At 40.2% G+C, this 20,945-nt stretch overlaps 1 protein-coding gene across 1 annotated transcript in view; it reads left to right on the forward strand.

Moving 5' to 3' along the window:
• Nucleotides 1–571: 571 nt before the first annotated feature.
• The window catches only part of slc24a4b (solute carrier family 24 member 4b), a 34,425-nt gene continuing 14,051 nt past the window's right edge, over nucleotides 572–20,945 (forward strand). The window contains 9 exon segments of the mRNA XM_030721473.1: nucleotides 572–1,366; nucleotides 7,963–8,070; nucleotides 17,666–17,742; nucleotides 19,073–19,147; nucleotides 19,236–19,320; nucleotides 19,413–19,516; nucleotides 19,846–19,920; nucleotides 20,014–20,039; nucleotides 20,794–20,847. Coding sequence (XP_030577333.1) covers nucleotides 1,204–1,366; nucleotides 7,963–8,070; nucleotides 17,666–17,742; nucleotides 19,073–19,147; nucleotides 19,236–19,320; nucleotides 19,413–19,516; nucleotides 19,846–19,920; nucleotides 20,014–20,039; nucleotides 20,794–20,847 — 767 coding nt within the window. The 5' untranslated portion in view covers nucleotides 572–1,203.

Raw genomic sequence — 20,945 nt, forward strand, 5'->3', positions numbered from 1 at the left:
TGGAAAACTATTCATGAAGACTACTTAAAGAAATTACAAGAAAGCTTGGCAAAGAGAGTTCAAGTTGTGTTGAAGAATAAAGGTGGCCATACCAAATATTGACTTCAAGCTTGTTAGAACTGTAAAAACTCTGGTTTTGACTTATATACTTCTATGCCATTGAGACAGAAGATCCATCACCTCACTTATTCAGCATGAAAATGAGGATAGCAGGTGACTTGAAGGGCAGTTATTAAGTGCCTGGAGACCCAGAAACATTAGATTTGGTTTCATAACTCAGCAGTGCTGGGATAGGGGTGTTTTGGGTTACCTCTCTTTTAACCAGCATGACTGAACTTGCCTAGTCGACGGTCAAATCATATAAGAGATCGCATGACTTTGGAGTCCCGTGTGATCGATGACCAGCTCCCAGTTGTTTCTAAGGTGGACAGTGGAGCGATAGAAGAAGGAAGATCCCCTTACCCCCACCCCCTCTGGCTGTTTGCACATGCAGTACTCGGGAAAGTTAAAGGAGCCCGGTCTCATTGGAGAGGATGAAGGGCACAGAGTAGGAGGGCAGCTGGAAGCACGGGGAGCTGATGGTCCTCTCTCATCATCAGAACGGCTTTCCTGCACTGAGGAGGACTTCATGCGGAGGGGGAGGCGCCCAAGCGAGGCGAGCGGCACGACGGCTTCCTGAATTTAACAATTAACCTTGATGAGCACGGATTGGTTTCACTTAACAGGCGCAGGTGCGTGTGGTTTGCGAAACGGCGCAGCTGAGCGATTCCACGTTTGTGACTGAACACTGGCGCATTTTATGCAAAACACAGAAACTATAGGCTGCCACGGATAGATAATAGCTATTGCTTTCCCCCCCCTTTTTTTTTACGGGACAGGATGCGGGTTGCAATAGGAGCCCATTCGACATACGTTCTGTTGCAGAATCCGAATTCAGGAGCACCACTAAACTGATTTGGAGACATATCGGAATTTGACCGCCTTGTCATTGCTCAGTCACCAGTCCCGGGCAGCTGAAAGACATCTTCTCAGCAGCGGAGACAAGAAGGGGAAAAACTGTCCGCTTCACTACTCTCCATCTGCACACTGGACGACTTGAAATGAGGGTCACATCCCGGTTGTGTTCCGTGTGAAGAGGCAAGCGTGGTGGCAGTTTCTTCGGCTCAAGGACGCAAAAAGTGGCCGCCGGCCGAGCTGCAAAGCATGGAGCAGCACGACACCGACAACGTGAGCCCCTCCAAAAAGACAATAATTGCGAAGATTTTTAAAGTTCGCAAGAGGAGGGAGATGTTATTCGTGCAGGTCTGCTTTATCTGCAGTGTCCTGTTCGTAGCGTGGACCATGTCGGCGCTACTGACCAAGACAGGTGAGTGTGGAGGGCTCCACCGGGGTAGAGAGAACAGAGGACGGAGCAGAGCGGCTCACAAATCTGCAGTGTAATCATGTACCCCGTTATATCTGTCACAGGAACAAACCATCAGGCTTCGGTGGCAAGGGCTTAAGATCAAAAATATTTTTCAAGCACCAAATGGTCCGTTTCCTTCCCAAAATGCGTATTTGGTGCCTTTGTCATTCATATCCATATAGTTTGCATTAAAACAGAATTTTGCACCTGGTGTTTCTGGCCCATCACACTCCCTAGAAAGTCAGCTGTGCATATTATTGTCATGCATTTAAAAAAAATAATACATGTTCTAGCGTATACATGCGTCTGTTTGACAGTATATGCCGCAGTGTGCGCGCCGTGGCAGCGGCACGTTTTTTTTTTTTTTTTTTTTTTAAATTGAAAGCCAGGCTCATCACGGCACACGCGCACCTCATGCTTAACGTGCACACTTCAGACAACCTTCCGACCCCTCGCTATTTGCCTTTTAGTTGTTTTGCGCTTTTGTTCTCACAAGATCTACCTTTTGGTGCCAGATGTATTTTCGATCACACTACATTAGCGTTCGGGATCGCAGTTAATGCTGGCATTATCACATCTGCCCCTGGGCTACACACACACCATTGCTCACTCTGGATCACGAGCATCATTACGCTCACGGGTTCCGCATGGCGATCGAGGGATGCCGATTTTTACGCAGAGGCCACTGATGATGATTTAGAGGGGAGGGGTGGAGGGTAAACAGTGGGGATGTTTTATCGTTTCGGATGTTGCAATATTCAGAGCTGAAGTCCGAGGTGTGGGCTAAAACAAACGATTTAATGCTTTCTTTCTTTTTTTTTTTTTTTTTTTTTTTTTTTTTTGTTGCGATGCAAACACTCTAAGCAACATACCCCCCTATTCACACATCTCAAAACTCCGTGCAAACACTGACACGCAGAGCATCCCACACAGCCTCACACACAGTTATGTAATCTAACCGCCAACCTTGACATTTTGCTAGGGAAGAGTATCCGACACACCACTGGGATCATGGGTTAACTAGACAGAACACACCTCCAGGACAGTACTGTTCATACAGAAGGAACTTCGAAACCGCGTTCAGTGCCAAGACAGATTTTGTTAGCGTTTTTAGCGCAAAGGAAACTTGGTACTGCATTCAGGACTTTTCACATGAAAGAAGTGGGATTGGTGTGCTTTATCCCGTAAGCCTCAGCACCAGATTCCGTCGTGAGATTTGTCCATCTGAAACCACTTAGTAAGCTCCAGGGCTGAAAGCAGGTGTCAAGTCACCACTGGTCCTGCCTGACTGTAGATCCCTAAAGACATGTCAGGGAGTTTTATTAATTACGTTAAAAACAAGAAGAGGCTTAAAAGATTATTCTGGAGGATATCATAGAGGCTGGTGCAAATCTCTTATCTCAAAAGACAGGCTCTGAGAGCCAAAGAAAGCCCCCTTTGGTCACCAATGGCTTCCCTTTTTCATTAAATCAAGTTTGCTTGACCCACACAGTAACTGCTCATGTGAAGGCACTTGACAGCAGGCTTCCTCTTCAGTTTTAGCCTCTTTGACCAGCAGCTGCAGTCTTGGTGGTGGTGTATGGTGGGATTTCAAGGTGACATGTGGGGAGGGGAAAAAAAAAAGAAATTAATTTCCTTTTTAAACCATGAGACCCAAAGCTCGGCATAATTAAATCTGTCTAATTCAATAGCTGTGCCCTATGTCATTTTTCAAACATCACAACAGGGACCTGCATGTCTCATGTCACTGGAAAATCTGTGCCCTGTGCTTGCCATCCTTTTGATTGATGGCAATATAGGGTGGTGATGATATGCTGAATGGTCCAGATGGATGGGATTTGATGTACTACTCCTGAGTTACATCTTCATGAAGAGGGGTGGGGCGCAACATGTTGTCATGCATGCTGATAGGGCTGTATGTGTATGTGTGAAGACGCCTCACGTGGGCAAGTAGAGCAGGTGTTTTGCGAAGCGGGGCAGGGCTGAGCTCTGATAGGTAGCTGCAGAGGGGCTGACTGTGCTGGCAATGGGTGGGTGGTGGTGGGGGATGGGGAGGTCTAAATGACCTGGAGATGTTTCTGACTAAAAGAATGTGAATAATCATAAGCAGAGGGAGATTGAGGGATGGCTGTCCTTGGTCGATCTGCCTGGATGGAGGATGATTACTGCTGTGCTATTATGGTCTGTATGGTTGGCTAGAAGTGTAGTTGCGATCTTTTTTTTGTTTTTTTGTTTAAAATACCTGGATTTTGTCCCTATTATTAGTCTTCTTATTTTTTAATCAATTCTAGTTCAGTTTACACTATTGGTCACTGGTCATAAATATGTATTGACGATACACATGATTTTCAAAGATGAAATATCAACTCCTCAGTGGTGCAAAAACAGCAATTGTTCTTTGTATGCTTTTGTATATTTAACAGACTCTAGTAACCTCCACTTGCATTATAAGTTTAATTGCATTAGGACAACACCCAAGTTATGGATGAATTTGAATGATAGCCTTAGTACTATTTCTCAAATTTTCTGAAGATACTGCAATATTCTTTTTTTTTGTTGTTGTTGTTGTTCGTGATACTTCTGAACTGAGAATCTAATATTGTGATGGCCTTAATTTGCATGTTACATGTGCCAAATAATAGTAACATGCACAGAATGACAGATGTACTTGTCCCATCAATCTCATTTGTCTTGATAGTTGATGGAAGAGAGTTAGGAGCAGAAGATATACCCCACATGATCTGATAAATTAATTTTAATGAAAATAAATGAACAATTTTAAAACATGACAGTGATTTGAAGGATTTGTTTGGGGACAAAGGAACACAGTAGGGAAAGATCATAGCTGGAGTAAAAATAAGTTTGTTCTTTTAAGGTTAGGGTGTGTTTGCTGATATGGGAGCCATGTCATTAAGAGAATTAATGTGGACCATTTCTTTAAACAAACTGCAAATTTTTGTGTTAAAATCAGTCCATCCACCCTAAGCATTCTGTATCAACTTTATGGTTTTATATGACCTAAATTCCTTCTTTATGCCCCTCATTCTTACTGCAGCCACTGATGGGTTATGTCACTTAAATGTTGCTTTGGGTCATTTGACATTATCAGATTAATTGCACACATGTTGGTGATCCAGTGGTTAAAAAACTGCAATGTAGTAATTAGATCAGGGGCCCCTGTGGCCATATCTACACCCACCAGTCATCTAATCAGACCTTTGTAAAGTCCAAGGAAAATCACTGACATTGAGAAAAATTGAATACAATATGGCCACTTACTGACTGGATTCTTAAACAAAATGCTCAGTGCTGGAATGTTTGCTGGGTAATGGCTAACTTTCTGTTCATTAACTAGTTGATTAATGGACATCTAGAAGCTCTAATGTTAAACCTTTTTAGCCACTCAAGATTTGCTGACTTCTTGACCCTGTAAATGAGAGGAAAAAAGAGACTCGAATCAAATATTAATTTAGTGTAAGGCCCAAATCTAATATAAGAAAACACTATAATGAATTGCAAATGTGTTCCTAGATCCCAAGGTTACCCTCAGTGGTCAATTTTAAAACTTTTGAAAATGAATAGGTGGCATTTTATTTAAAACAAAATGCAGAAAGCTAATTCTTAGTAGTTTGAGCTGTTTAAAAATGCCTCCTTATTGATCTCAGTTCCACAAAGATAAATGAAGTCATTACTGACTCATTTCCCTGTCAACCAAATTCCAATCAGCCTCTTAAATTCACGACATTTCCTGCTGACAAACTAACAAGGATTAATCAGGGGTATTAGCAACCTTAAAGATCTTCACAATGCCAGAACATGAAGATTTAAATGCAGAGAATAATGCAGCTAATCAAAACGGGTCAACTGGGAGAAGAAAGCGGCTGTAGCATAAGCCAGCAATGTTGTGCAAAACAAAAGACTATAAATACTGACAGAATCATGTCTTCATTGTTTTTCCTTTCAGATGCTTGGCACTGAGAAAGCAGTGAACTGTGAGCAGTGTTTGCACACGCATGCAATTATCTTGTTTAGGCTTCTGAGAAACATCGGTCGTAAGGCTTCAAGGTTGTGGTCAAGTGATTCCATGCAACTGTCAGTACAAATTGCATTTAAGTTCTTACTGTATGCACAGTTTTCTAAAGGGGGGGAGGTCCTTCAGGTCTACAGTTTATTAATGTGTTAATGTGAAAGTTCAGCCTATTAACACAATATCGAAAAGCATCTCTTGGCACTTAGTGTTTAGTATCTGCACATTAGTCTTCATGTTCTTACCCTGACATCATATTGGACAGTATTTTAATGTGAGCATTGCTTAAAAAGAAATCAAGCAACAATGGGGAGAGGCAGAACGGGAGTGTAACCAAGCTGGTTAGTGAGAAGGAACAGGTTGGAGCGATGACTGGAGGGTTTTGGTCTTTTGGATTGGAGAACTGTAGGAAGCAGCTGCAGTCGCCTTGTGTACAGTCTGTTTGTCAAGTGCCTGCTGATCTTCAGGCTGTCTAACTCTACTGGATTGAAAGTGCGCAAGTACTTCATTGTCACCACACTAAATACAATTTAGCCCAGGTAGAGGCCTTTTAAAAAAAAAAAAAACAAAAACAAAAAAAAAAAAACAAAACCAAAAATAAAGTGGAAGTTGGTTGGGGTAGGAAAATGTGAAATTCAATGCTAAATTGCACTTATTTAATTAAAACATTTTTATTGTTCAGACCGGAAAATTATACAGGATTATCTTTATTGATGCAGTTTTTAATGGTTTAACAGCACTTCAGCTCTTTATTTTTTATTGTACGCCCTGCAGCTTCACATACACGCAGGTGTCTCTTGGCAAAAAAAGTTCAGGTAAACTGATTGTCATGTGCAGACCAGCACCTAAAGATGGAGAAAAGTGGTAACAAAAAATTATTTTTAGTCCAAAAAATTTTAGCTGAATGGACAGAGTAGACTAGGGCGGTCATGGATTTCAAACTTAGTACCAATACCCTGGAAAATATTCGATACCATGGGAAGAAAATGGACAAAATTCTCCCACATTATTTTATAAGCCGCTAACTGCTGCCTTTAGGATAATAGACTGCTAATGTGGCTACCAGGACATAGCTAGTTAACAGTCAAATGGTTAAATGTGTGTGCCCTCAGGTTAACATTCATAATTTAATATGTAAATGCTGTTGAAATGGGAGATTTACTGACCTCTACCTCAAAATGTTCAATGTTATGAACAAGCTACTAGAGCTGCTAGTAGTTAGCATTGTCACCACACAGCTAAACCATCCTGGGTTACAGCCTAGTGTTTGACTAGGTTTCTTGTGTATATGGTTAATTTGTGATTGTGAATTGCCTGTGGGTGTTGAGTGTGAATGGTTGTCTGTCTGAACTTCTAGTCATATGGTAGATTGGTGACCTCTCCAGGGTGTACCCTGCCTGTCACCCTGTGGCAGTTGCAATGGGTTACAGTCCCCACCTAACCCTTAATTGGATTTAAAAAAAAAAAAAAATTGATTGGATGAATGGATTTGATTGAGCTGTCCTGAGCAGTGCGGTGTGTAGTCTTTAATTTGCTTTAATCTAAAAATTATTAATCTGTAGCTATTTAAATCTGTTAATCTGTCCCTTTTTTTTTTTTTTTTTTTTTTTTTTTTTTTAAAAAGACAAAAAAGGCAATTTCATGTCATTGTGGACTTTTTGGTGAAGGAAGAGGGAACCAAGCACTGATATAATTTGTACAACTTGTTTTAAGCATGTTCTGTCCTTTGTCTTGAACAGTACTTGTTCAGCATCATAAAGCCGAGAGTGATTAAACAGACTTTCACATGGTCAGGGAGCCGACCTGTAAGTCTACTGCGCCATTCAAGTCTTTCTTTGTGTGTTCTGTTACATTTGGAGCTTTTAGAGGTCTGCTGACAAGCAGCTGATGTGAGTGAATGCAGACATTACTCCTCATGGTATTTTTAGTAATGTAACATTAGAACTACTTAATCATGTCAAAATTTACTGCTTCCTCATTTCAACAACGCCTTTGCACCATTTTATGTAAACTGCAATTTGAAAGCACTGCTAAGCTGGTTGTTCTGATTTTACATAATAGATTTGTGACTGCTGTTTTTCCTGTTCTCATTAGAGGCTTAAAAACAGTTTAATGAAAAATTACCTCCCCCCCCCAAAAAATCCAAAAAACAAAACAGCATAATGGCACAGCTGTGTTTTGATATGTTATTGCTGCTGCTGGATGAGCATGTCATTTCTACATGAATTGAAACTTTTAAGGGATTAAAGGAAAGCAACCTTGTTTTGGATGATTGTGCGTGATTTTTAGATCATGGGTGTTTTGGGTCATGGATCATACTTTTGTGTAACAGAAGCCATGTTGGTTTTTATTGCATGTCTGAAACGTATATGGAGTTTTAAGACTTTCCTTGAGCAAAATAAAAGGGTTTTAGGATTTTTCTGGGAGTGTTTCCTTCCATTATGTAACATCTGCTGTACATTTGACTAGAAGTGAGATCCTGTATTCATGTTAACATGTGATAACCAAAGCTGTTTATATTCTGTTTCAGGCCATGGGATGATTTTGGAGGGACATCCGGACTATGAACACTGGGGGAGACGGCTAATGGCTTCAGTACCAGAAAACGAAACGGAGCAGAAGAACTGTTCGGCACCAGGTACACTACTCTGAAATAAATATTTCTCCTTAACAAGTATTTTTTTTTTTTTTTTTTTTTTTTTTATATTGGCAGTGACTCATTGTTCTCATAATTATCTTCAGGCAAAGAAAGCACTTCTTTCCAACAAAAAGTCCTTTATAAGCAAAGTTTGCAACTACTTGGTGACAATTGAACATTTAACAGATAAGAAACCATGTTATTTCCCCAGGGGCATAAATGCAACTGTATCTGGATCCTAATGCTACTCCAACTCTGCCAGATGTGTAAATGGTGACTGTTGGATAGCATGTTATGAACAGTGAATTTATTACCTAATAACCCCCCGCCTCCAGTTGTTAAGATCTGTGTTCATAAGTGAAGACAAACAAGTCTTTATTCAAGAAATATAGCTGCAAATTAATTTTTTTTTAACATCCCAGAGGCTCATAATTGTACTGCAGCTCACGAGATGATTTAAATGGGCTATATAGCACCTGATGCATCAATAAATTAGTGTGAAGACATCAGGGAGTTGTGGTATTTCTCAGTTGAGTTTCTGCTTTTATTCACATCTCTCCTGGGTTTGTATTCAGACTTGGTTTAGATCACTTGTGCAGTAATAAGCAACAAAAGGGCTATTTAAAGGGTCAGTTATTGATTGGGTTACAGCATCCTTGGTATACTTAAAGGAAGTAGCACTCCATTTAGTTACACTGGAGTGTATGCTGACATCTCTGCTGACATCTGCATCAGGCTGTGGAAAAACACTGTTTGTTGTTAAAAGTAGTCCTTTTTTTTTTTTTTTTTTTTTTTTTTTTTTTAAATTGTGTACAAACTGTGGTAGCGACGTCACAGAATGGTACATTTATTTCCATGTCATTTGAATTGCCTCAGTCCTAGCTAGTTTGGTTTTCCCAAACACTGACTCACATGAGCTTTCTGTGATTCTGCAAGACTCACTAGGAAGAGAGGCACTGAAGCCTGTCAGGGTTAAAAGGTTTGGTCTCTTTTGGCCATTTGGTGCATATTTATATAGTTTTGGGGGCTGTACTGTAATTAACTGGCTGGACAGAATTTAGGGACTAGCTGCTCTTTCTGTTACAAAACTCTCAAAATCTAAAGTCTGGAAATGCAATTGTTGGATTTTTAAAGCCATACAAGTAATTGTTTTGCTATGTACTGGTATTTGATGCACAAAGGTTATGGCACAATTTGGAAGTAATTTCAAGTGTGATATACACTCTTTACTCCACTGCATCACTAGTGATCCAGTCGGAGCTAACAGGCTATTACTTCATTACAGGTCGCACCATCAGTGCTGCAGACTGCAATTTTAGGTGTAAACAAACCTTTTTACACCACAGCCACAATACTGAACAGTTCACTGTGGTTAAAAATGCCAAATGTGTTGGAGTCTTTTTTTTTTTTTTGTTTTTTTTGTTTTCTCTCTTTTTTCCATTGAAATGTTTTCCACACCAGAGGCACCAGACTGGACTTCACAGTCCACATATTTCTCATCGGCTGGAGCCTTCCCTATTATCCCACCAGTGTTCTGCCTCGTTAGTGTAAGCTGATCATATGACTCTTTGTTCTTGAGTCTTTGTCTCGTGAATAATCCTGTCATAGCTGTTAGACTTCAGGCCACACTAGCTGACGGGTTGCTCTGATGTTGTAGGCAGTGTGGTCCTAACTGTAGCACTGGCAGACTTTACACAAAGCTGAGGATGTAGTGCACTTTGACATCAAATTTCAGAGGGATCTGAGGCTGCAAGTTCTTCCAGTTCACCCTTGTTTCACGTGAACCTGGTGTGCTGCTCCGTGCTGCCCAGTCATGCAACCTCGCAGCATGACTTTCATCTGGATGACTGCAGGCCCAGAAATAGTGACTAACTCCAATCATTTCTTCCTACTGAAACTCTCCATTTATAGGCAGTTTTCATGTGTACTGATAAACGAGTATCAAAACTCTTGAGATTACTTTGTAACCCATTCCAGCTTGATGTAAATTATCTTTTCCTGAGATCAGAGCATAAGCTTTTTGTAAGCAAGCTCAAATGGTTTTTATAAGTCAGTGGTGCTCTAACCCACACTCTTGTTTCACTGATCACACTCCAGCTTTCCTACCTCATGACTCCAACTGGCTTTTGATTAGGGTATCACATTCTTTATCCAACCTACACAGTAAATTGACTTCAATTTAAGGTATATTTTCAATTTAACACAAGTGTGTAAAAACTAATGACAGTAGGGAACTGAAATTTTGCATAACTCCTTTTTGAATTATCTCTCCTGTGGAATTTTGTTTTCAGGGTAATCTGATGGTCAAGTAGTTTTTATAATTTGATTAGCTGAGATTGAATGACCCTTGAATATGTTGCATGTGTCAGACAAGTCTGGATGTAAAGAGGCTAAATGGTAAATGACTTTCTAGCAGGACAAGCTTTTACAACAGACATTTTCCTAGTGAAATGCCTTCTTGGTGAGGAATCTTTTAAATGATGGCCTTGTACTAGTCTCACAATGAGGGAAAGGTGTTGGTGTTATAGATCATTGCATTTGTCCCGATCCCCTGCAGATGAGTTTTCTAGGGCTGATGATCCAGTGGTGGTGTTGGTCTGCAGCCAAAAGCACCAATCCTGGATGAAGCCAGGCTGCACTGAATAAGAATTATTACTACTGGAGGCTTCTACTTCATGCTTATTGTGCGGAATAGTTGAAGCTCTGTTTTAATTAGAGATGTGTTTGTGGGCTGCATAGATTATGCTCGGCCATCTTTGGTGTCTGCCTTTTCCTCATTAATTCTTTGATCAGCGAGGGAGCCCCTTTTCTGTATTCACAGGGAACTAACGCTGTTTTGCTTGTCTCCTGACTTGTGCTGCTAAGACACAAGACTGCTAAGGCAGCACAAGTGCTTGTTTTATTGGGCATTTAGTAATAACTCCAGGCAAATGCAAAGTGCTGTCCATACTGCTTTCTGGGCCCATACTTGATTAGAATGCATCCTTCCAAGCTACAAAGGACTAAATTACACTCCAAGTGACTGATGCATGTGATTACCTTCAATCAGTCATCACATGCAGATCTTGAGTATTTCCCTGTAGCTATCCTATGACAAATGGAACAAATGCACTCCAGTTTCTCACCTACATATGGAACAAATGACTGTTTTATTACAGGATTCAAATGTTTTATGAGCTCTTCTAGGCTGTTATGAGAAACATGATCAGTGATGTGTTGCCTGAAAAATGGCTTGAGGTTTACTTTGGGTGGGAGAAAAAGAATATTAGGTTATACACTCATCTGTATCCTGTTTCTGAGTGGGGTGCACTGATGCTAACTTTAGAGCACACAAAATGGGGGATGAAGCAGAAAACCATGGCTAATATTCTCTAGGAGTAATAATTTGGCTTTTAATAAACATGCTGCTAATGCCCTCCGAGAACTCCCCCTTGAGTGGCGTGATTGTCCTGGTAGAAGCAGATGGCAGCACAAAAAGAAGTGAACAACAAAGAAAGGGTTTTAGAATGGGCTGGATTATAGTTTTTAGATATGGTACTAATCTGCTCACGGACACTGGGTGCACATGTTTCAGGAGGAATTGTTACGAAATCTATAGTCCTAATAAGAAGTGGCATCCTCATATAAAAGCTGCAGTGTTGGTGTTTAGTGTAAATTTTTGCTAGTGAGAAGAATCCGAGTTCTCCTGCTGGCAAAACAATTTGGAGGCCGGAAATTTGGCGGGAACACGACTGGTAAAGCTGCCAGTGAGTAGAGGCCCGTCCACGTTGGATCGCTGGTTTGTCAACTCCTGGGAAACACCAGAAGGAGGCTTTTTAAAAGGGAATTACACAAGCTGGGATTATGCGATTGTGCATAATGGAAACTGACCTCACTTTGCTTCTCGCTTGCCAGCAATGAAACAAAGCAGCAGCGAGGACGGCCACGAGCACCTGCACAGAGCGCTCTTTAGTTCAGTGCAATTCAAACATACCTGACCTCTTTATTCATTCACTTTCTATTCAGCTTCAGATTTGCTACTTTTTTTTTTTTTTTTTTTTCCCCCCCTCAAATTTATGTTGCATTGTGGACTGCTTTTGGTCCCCTTGTAGTACTACTTTTATAATAAAATTCACCAGTTTTTATAGCAGGAAGGTAGTTCTGTTCTTGCAAAGCTATACCTCACCCTGAGGGACACCTCAGAAACCTTACCTGTTTCTCCTATACACAGCTCAATGCATGTGTTTAACATCAGCATCCCCTTTAAGCTGTTAAAGCAGGAATCTGTAAATCTGCTCCACCAACAGTTTGACTACTTGCACAGTCATATAAAGGCTGAGGGTAATTCATGCTTAAAGCAGAAGCACAATAGGTATGCGAGTGTACTCGTGGGTGAAGATTGCATGTGTTAAGCTCTTACACAAACAAGAGCACTTTAAACATGTGATGTTTCAGCCTGATAAATTACTGACCTAACAAGGATAATTGTGTGTGCATGCATTCTGGGCAAACAAGCGGCTTCATTCTTGATAACTTATTGTTGCTGTATGACCTAGAGACTTCTCCCATAGGTCGACACGTGATGCTGTCATCGTGTTTACAAGAATGAGTTGTCAGTCGAGTCATGTGTGCTGGAACAAGCTAATTATCTAATGGGTTAATAATGGCCCAAAGGAATCGCTCTCCTCTGAAGAGTCTCGACTTCTGTGCTTGTGTGTGTCAGCTGTAGTCAGCTTAATGACCTGGCTGGTCCGTTGGTTGGTACATGAGCAGTGACAGAAGGTATCACAAGGCACTCTGCCAAAACATCTTGCGCACATCATATTTTAATTCAGTTGTACCATGTTCAGCATTGTATTTTTCGCATGTAGGTTATTGATAGGATTATTTAAAAAAAATATAAAACAAAAGGAAACAGACCTTTGCAGGGCTTCTTCTCAGTTTGCATCTATATTAAGGTGTTTTTGTGTACAGGAGTGTTGAGTGCCTGGTCTCTGCACTGTCCTGTCATCATCTCTCTGGGACAACAGAAGGCATCCAATACTGAGCTCCATTATGTAACAGCAACATGATATCTGGAATATTACCAGATTATGGAATAATAATTGCAGATATGCAAGAAGTTTCTAGCACATTCTGGCTTTAATGCATTAAAAAAAAACTTTTTTTTTTTTTTTTTTTTTTATGTATTGCAAGACTTGAAACTGTCCTGTGTGTGAACTATTTTTTAAATTTATTTGGTTCGAAATGCAAAGCAGGAATGTATTTTGAGCCGGGTAAAGCAGAGAGATGAACACTATGTTGCACCAGTATTCTCATGTGCAAGTACTCTACCAGTTTAAGGCAATGTAATGTTAACCTCATTAGTTGAGCATTGAGTGAGCAGTTTGGTAATGCATGTTAGGCTAAGCAGTTATGACAAATGTGATGCAGCCAGCCAACTATGCTCTGTGCAATAGTGGGAAAATGTCTCCTTAAACCAGCATCAGCTCTGCAGTTCAAACTGGAGAAGTGAGACAGAATGCACAGAGATGATCCATTCTGTAAAAATGACAGATGCCTTACCAAGGAAATTGGTCTTGAGGACCAGCAGTTCTCAGAGTACTGGAACCCAAGTATGAATTTCCTTGCTGTCAACCACATCAGACCCCATACCACCACAGCAGCATGGATTTATAAGAAGGCATATCAGCAGCTTGCTGAAGCACATTTCAGTCTTCAATGGATATTTAGACTAGCAGTGTCAGGCCAGTGTCTCATGCGGGGCCACATGCAGAGCTGTGTCGAAGTTTGCACACTAGTCAAGCTGTATCAGGTCTGTCTGACAGATTCAGATGTGGGGCATTTCGAGAACATCTGTTCATGCTGTGCTGCAGGACAGTGCTTAAAAAAACATGATTAAGACAATTGGTGATGCTAGGTTCAGTTATCTGCTGCGGATTGCTGACGTCCTCCATCTGCTTAACAAGCGTTTTCTCAAACGATGTGGAGGCTTTTGGATGTATGTTAGTTGTACGTTATAAACATGTAATTTTTGTTATAGTCAGGAACAGCTGTAAGTATTTAAAGCAAGGTATTCACTAATTATATTTCTACCCTCTCAACTTGAGAAAAGGTCCTGCAGTCTTTCATCAAATTGAGTTATGAAAACACAAACCAACCATACAGTTCTCATGGAACAACAATTATATAGCTGCAGTTCTTAAAAAAAAAAAAAAAAAAAAAAAAAAAAAAAAAAAAAAGCCAAATTTCTAGAAAAAAAAAAAGCTTGTGAAAAATTCTTTTTAAAATGATGTGCTCAGCTGTCAGTTACCTTGAGCTAAAACACCACAATGAATTTGAAATGGGTATCTTCATATATGACTTACAGTGAGCATAAAAAATAAGTGACTGCCACTAAAAAATGTTCAATCACATATCTCCGCTGAATCTTTAGTTTCTCAAATAATGGACATATTGGGCCCATTTTGTATAACCGAGTATGCAGGGCCAACAAACAGAGTAACTGTGCCATGCATACTGGAGTGTTTTTATTCTTCAGTTTTGTAAGAATTAACATGGGACGTGGGAGAAATGCATCCAAAAATCCTTGTTAATCCTTGCGTGGACTTATAACTGCTTAATTTATGAAATGAGACAAATGAACAAAAGATGACAATTTCTTGCATAAGCATTAAAGTCAGATGTCCAAACAAGTTTTTTTTTTTTTTTTTTTTTTTTTTTTCTTTAAGAGCTGGAAGTCTCATGCAATAACAAACTTTCCCAGCTGATTAGGTGTTGTTTCCAAAAGCAGCCTCTTTGGCACAGCTCATCCTCAGCATATTCACTTAAAGATTTAGAAGTCCTGTCCTAATTTAAAACATGCCAGTATAAGTAATTTGGTTGAAAATGGCAAATATTTATTTTTGAACAAGCTTGCCTTGGTGCTGTATTCCATGAAGAATTAACATGGCAACTGCTCAGTGCTTTTAAGTTAAACATAAGTGAATATAAGTCTAAGGAAATAACAGAAAGCAAAGGTGATGATATTAAATGTTTAAAAAGCAAAGAAAGCAGAAGCTCAGCAACTTTGATCTTGGCTTATGTGGGTTTGGATTCTTGGATGTACAAAACAAGCAATTCAAGATGGTAATTCGGGAACTGAAAAATTTTTTTTTTTTTTAATTTTATGGATCAAGTGATAAATCAAGAATAATATAATTAAAAAATGTTTAGCTGGCAGACCTAAACGGTGACTCTGTGAGCTGCAAATGTTAAATGTTTCTGCAGTACACTTCTGTAATCCATCACAACAGTGCAATCTTCAAGCAATTTCCCCAGTTTTTTTTTTTTGTTTTTTTTTTAATAAATAGTCTGTGTTGTCCTACGCCTGTGTACATCATGTCCTGTCCTCATGTGGGAACTGGCTGTGGAAGCACGTTCATGTCCTGTTTGACCTCCACTGTGAGGAGACGCAGACGCTGTCTGCTCAAATGTTTACAGGCACTGAGAGGTGACCCCTGCCTACCTGTGCTGGCATTCTTTCAAACAGCACTTTTTTAAACACATTCTGTGCCAGAGCTGATTTCATTCCTAGGACACAATGTCACTAAAGAATCTGTGGTATCTATTGATTGTTTCGACAGAACTCGGAAAGGCTTGGATGGCAGCAAATTCACACCTTTCCATGTTTTTTTTTGAGAAGCTTAATGGGTAACCTTCTGCAGCGAGGTTTCAGGAGATGTTTTGGCATAACTTTGTTTTCAATCACTTTTTGAGGGCACTGCTGACAAATCCTGTAACTGATTGCACCTTTACTCGAGGCAGTCGGCTTTCCGGTGCATTTCATGTGGCATATAAACCTGTCGGAAATTAAATGAGCTAAAGCTTTCTGCCACAGTCGATGCCACTGTAAGATTTCAATGCCTGTCTTCAGTTTCTCATTATACATTAAGGTTATAGTCTATATTACTCACATAGGTTAATCAACTTTTTATTACCTAATCTAATCAGGTGCATTTACTGTCAGGAAGTGCAGTCAGCGTTTAGACACATGAAAAATCTACAAATCAAGGTTTGATTCATTTGCCAGTAATTTCTTTGAGCCATGGCTCTTTTTATTTTGCTACTACGGGGAGGCATTGTATGACACTGCATAATGAATTACCATTCATATGATGTAATTCAATGAAAGGAAGGAAGCATGCATTTGATTAAGAGGTCTTAGTCTACGTCCTGCAGAGTATCTGATTTTTCCTGATGCAGGGTTTCAGATGCTAACTCGGTCACATGTGCACACAATAAAATATCATTAAAAAAAGACGTCTGTGAGGTTGGGACAGATGCAGTGACAAGTCTCAGGTGAGCAGTGTTCCGCTTCATGACTCCATATGTGACAGGAGCCCAAATCTTGTCCTTATAATCTGCTCTAAACAATATTGTTCTGCAGGTTTGGATTTGTAACATTATGTTCTAATGAGAACTTCATGTGAATTCAAGGATATTCATTCAAGGCTGCAGCAATAAATGCTGTAGTGCAGTGACCCAGTCAGGTGTTTTCCAAATTCTGGGCTGTAGGGGTGGTCAGTCAGTCCACCCACCACTTGAATGCAGAGTGAAATTTCTTGCTGCGAAAGTCAGTCCAAGGATCCAAATAGTGATCTCATACTTTCCTCTAGTTTCACTAGCACCCCATAATGTTCACTTCCACAGTGAAATATATCAACAGGTACAAAATTGCACTTACTTCCACTACCAAATTTTTATTCTTGGACTCTAGTAGAGTAGCTTTACTTGATTCACAGTTCAAGATTACTCTTCTTACCCTTCCCCTTTTAGCCAACCTTCTTCTGATTGGCTGCCCCTCCCAAAGAAAACATTTGAATAGCACATGGGTGGGGCTTCTGTGCTCATAGCACTGACATCATACAGAACCAAGAGTAGAAAAAAAAAAACTTTCTGAAACACTGTTTTAGTAGTCTGAAATCTGAACTTGTAGCTCAGAGGGAAAATATGTAACTATTTCCCTTGCTCAGCATCAACATGTTACCATCTACTGTAAGCACCACTCCAACTCAGTCCAGCCTCCTGCCTGCAGCATACATCAGAGTTCAGGGAATGCTCTAGTTTGTAAGTAATACACTAGTAATGCTGAAGGCCTGTTGCAAAGGGAGACGAGCTGTGGGCCTGCAACTCAGGTCCAGCAGGGACGGGTCGGACAGAGGCTGCTCCCCCACAGATGCCGTTCTTGTCAGGGAGACTGCTAGCTTCTGTCTCCAGCCAGGTGCACTGTGGAGTGGCAGTGCTCCCGTATTTGAGCCTTATGCTCGTGCCGTGATCACACTGCGTTCCAGCTGGAGCTCTGGATAATGAATGATGAGTCCTCAGCATGGGAGTCTTTTTCTGCCTGCTTGCTTTAATTCTGTATGACTTCAGCCTCTTATTATAGCCCAAGCTTTTCACGTTCTCACATTATGTGATGGTTGACTGCCCCCCCCCCCCCCCCCCCCCCCCCCCCCCGTAGATATAAAGTCGTGACAATGCAGGTTGAAAGATATATTTCTTAAAAATCAAAACTCTTGATTTAGTTTTTTTTTTTTTTTTTTAATTTGTTTTTAAAAATGTATTCTCTCCTCAGCAATACACGAGTTCCCCGATGACCTTTTCACCAACAATGAACGGAAGAGTGGAGCCATTCTGCTGCACATTGTGGCGGTAAGGCTACTTTTTAAGAATCTGCACCTGCATAACAAATCGCTTCAGTCTTGAGTTGATGGCTGCAGGCGGATCCAGAGGGGTTTTTACATCACTGACAACTGTTCATCTTTTTAAAGCTTGAAAGTTGAGAGGGAGGAGGTTATGCTAGCAGTTTGGATTTGCCATATTGTAAAATTGTTGCAGGACATATGAAGTTATTTCATTTTCAACATAAAGCAACATTTTCACTATGGATGGAAAAACTGTTAATAAATAGGGACTTGTGCTTGGAGTCAAGTTAAAACACTGAAAGGCCTGAAAAATCTTTGTAGATGGACAATCATAGTCATAGGATTTGCAAAAGCGCAGAAGTTATGAAGTACTCTTAAAATGTCTCCAAGTTTAATAGGGTTTATAATTTAGTAAACAAAGGCTTAACAGGAAATGATAAAAATGCAATTTATATTAATAGATCAACCTTTTGTCTTTTGAATGCACACAGTAACATCTGAAGAAGTCATTTCATTTTATGGTTCTGTCATAAAACTGTCTCTGCTCAGGAGTGTGCATGGAAAGTGTCATAAATATGGCAGTACAGTATTTTTAGTCCCAGCTTAAATGTTGGCATCATTCATAAGAATGAAGGTACATTTTTTTTTTTTTTTTAATAAATGGGTTTTAGCTATTTCTCCATATTAAAAAGTTTTGTCTGCAGAGAGTCATGTTGTGCTCCGCTGACTTTGCATAAAGAGAATTCACCTGTGGGCTTCAAAGAGTTATTCGAGAGTTGTTCATCATTATGCACTTGTGAATGAATGCTTAACTTTTTAATTTGCACATTATTTTACTTTGAAATACGACTAATATTGTCTGTCCTGACTTCACTGCTGAGAGGAGGATAACGTGTGAGGGGTCTGCTCATACTGTAGTCCTGCACTGCCCCCTGTGGATAGCATAGAGCAGAGCAGGGCTGTCAGAGCTGCCAGGCCCTGATGATGTCACACCTGATCTATAATTTATAGATCTTTCCTCGGCTATTGAAATTATGTGCCTCCCACCGTCCCCTTTCATGGTGGTGGGAGTATTCAGATCCTGTACATTTTTCAAATTGTAAGGGAAAGTGCCTTCATCACTCATCTGGCATTTGAATTGAAAGCCGGTTTACTTGTAACTGGGTGCTGAGATTCCCTTTCAGCCTTTCTTTAGCAGCCAAGTCTTTATTAACTTAGCTAATATCTGCAAATTTAAGGATGTATATATTAAGCCTGTGCATACTTATTTTGTATTATCATCTTGCTCTGGTCACAAATGCACTACCCAAATGATTTATTTTTTTTTTTGTCTCTAGGCTCTTTACATGTTTTTGGCCCTCGCTATAACATGTGATGAATACTTTGTGACATCGCTGGAGAAGATCTGTGAGGTACTTGGTGGTTGTCATCCTTCATCCTTCGAAGTTACACTCTCACAGCTTTGTGGAAAAACCAACAGTCTTTGCTTAATTTCTGCAGAAACTAGATCTAAGTGAAGATGTCGCAGGAGCCACCTTCATGGCAGCTGGCAGTTCTGCACCAGAGCTTTTTGCATCTGTCATCGGTACAAACACACATAAGAACGTGCATCCACTCAGACATTCCCAGATGGTTGGTGTCACCACTAATTCTGACTGGCTGCCTCCTTGCGTGCAGGTGTCTTCATCACCCACGGTGATGTGGGGGTGGGGACCATCGTTGGCTCAGCAGTCTTCAACATCCTGTGCATCATTGGTGTCTGTGGGATCTTTGCTGGACAGGTGTGTGTGTGTGTGTGTGTGTGTGGGTGGCATGACTTACGGCTGCATCACTGTTTATTTATAGACTGCACAGCATCACGTGTGGCAGAAGTTTTTTTTTTTTTTAAGTTTTTTTTTAATTTTGCTGAGGGGAAACAATGCCATCTGCTTCAGTTAGTTTTCTTAGAACTGGTTTTAGTGAAAGTGGAGAACTAAACTGCAGGTGTAAACAGACTTGTCATTCTGCTGTAATCGTACTTTAAATAAGTACTTGTGTCACAGTACACATTACACAAACGCTCTACAAATATGTTAGTGTATCTCAAATTATATTTTCTGTGAATTCTTAGGTGGTGATGCTGACGTGGTGGGCTGTTTTCAGGGATTCCTTCTATTACATCCTGTCTGTTGTGGCTTTGATTGCAGTAAGTTGCTGCATGCATTTATTAATGAACACCTGTCATGGCTTTTCTTCTTTTTTTTTTTATTAATCTAAATAAGGTTTCCCTCTTTTTCAGTTCATCTATGATGACAGGATAGTTTGGTAAGCTACTCATCTCCAAGCTGTGGGTTTGTCCATATTTACAGTGAGACTGTTTACCTAAAAGGGTTTGATTTCCAACACCAACTTTTTCTTTTGTTTTCTCCTTCAATTAAGTCACCTCTGCTTTATTCACAGTTCAGAACAATCCTTATTTAATACACATTTGGCCTTTTTGATTGGCTGCCCCTCGTAGGGCGGGTTTGAACTGCAGGTGCGCTTACAGTCAGAGCTGTATAGTTGAAGAGGGCATACATGGGATATCTTCTGACAGCATAAAGCACCAAGAGTAGAATAAAAGTGTCTGAAGCCTGAACTTTTGGCTCATAGGGATTACTTGCCCACACACTTCATTATTTGAAACTTTATTCATATTTAACATGAGCATCCACCATTGTAATGGGATATAAAGGACAGGAAAAAAGAAGCAGCATTGCTCCACTTTTATGTGTCAAATGATTTGGGGGGGGGGGGATTATGAACCGATAGTGTTTAAATTTAAATTACTACTTCGCCTGGTAGGACCACGTTTAATTTTATCAGGCTTTAATTTGATATTGCTGTAGCTCATACAGCCACAGGGAAAACATGCACACTCCACACAGGATCCCAGCCAGATGGTGGATTCGCTTTTTAAATTCCTACGTCATCAAACTACATTTCTAACTGGCTTTTTTTTTTTTTCTTTTTTTCTTTTTTTTCTTTCATATAAAAGCTGAACTGATTTTTAAATTTTCTCTTCTTATATCTTTGTCAGGTGGGAGAGTTTGGTGCTGGTGGTCATGTACGCAGGATACATCCTGGTCATGAAGTGAGTCCTGCATTTTCTTACAACTGCTTTTGTTGAACGAGGCTGGTAGCATGATAATATATTCTGCTTTACATACTTATGCACTAACACCTGTTAAC

Source organism: Archocentrus centrarchus, chromosome 24, assembly GCF_007364275.1.
Source record: "Archocentrus centrarchus isolate MPI-CPG fArcCen1 chromosome 24, fArcCen1, whole genome shotgun sequence".
NCBI lineage: Eukaryota > Metazoa > Chordata > Actinopteri > Cichliformes > Cichlidae > Archocentrus > Archocentrus centrarchus.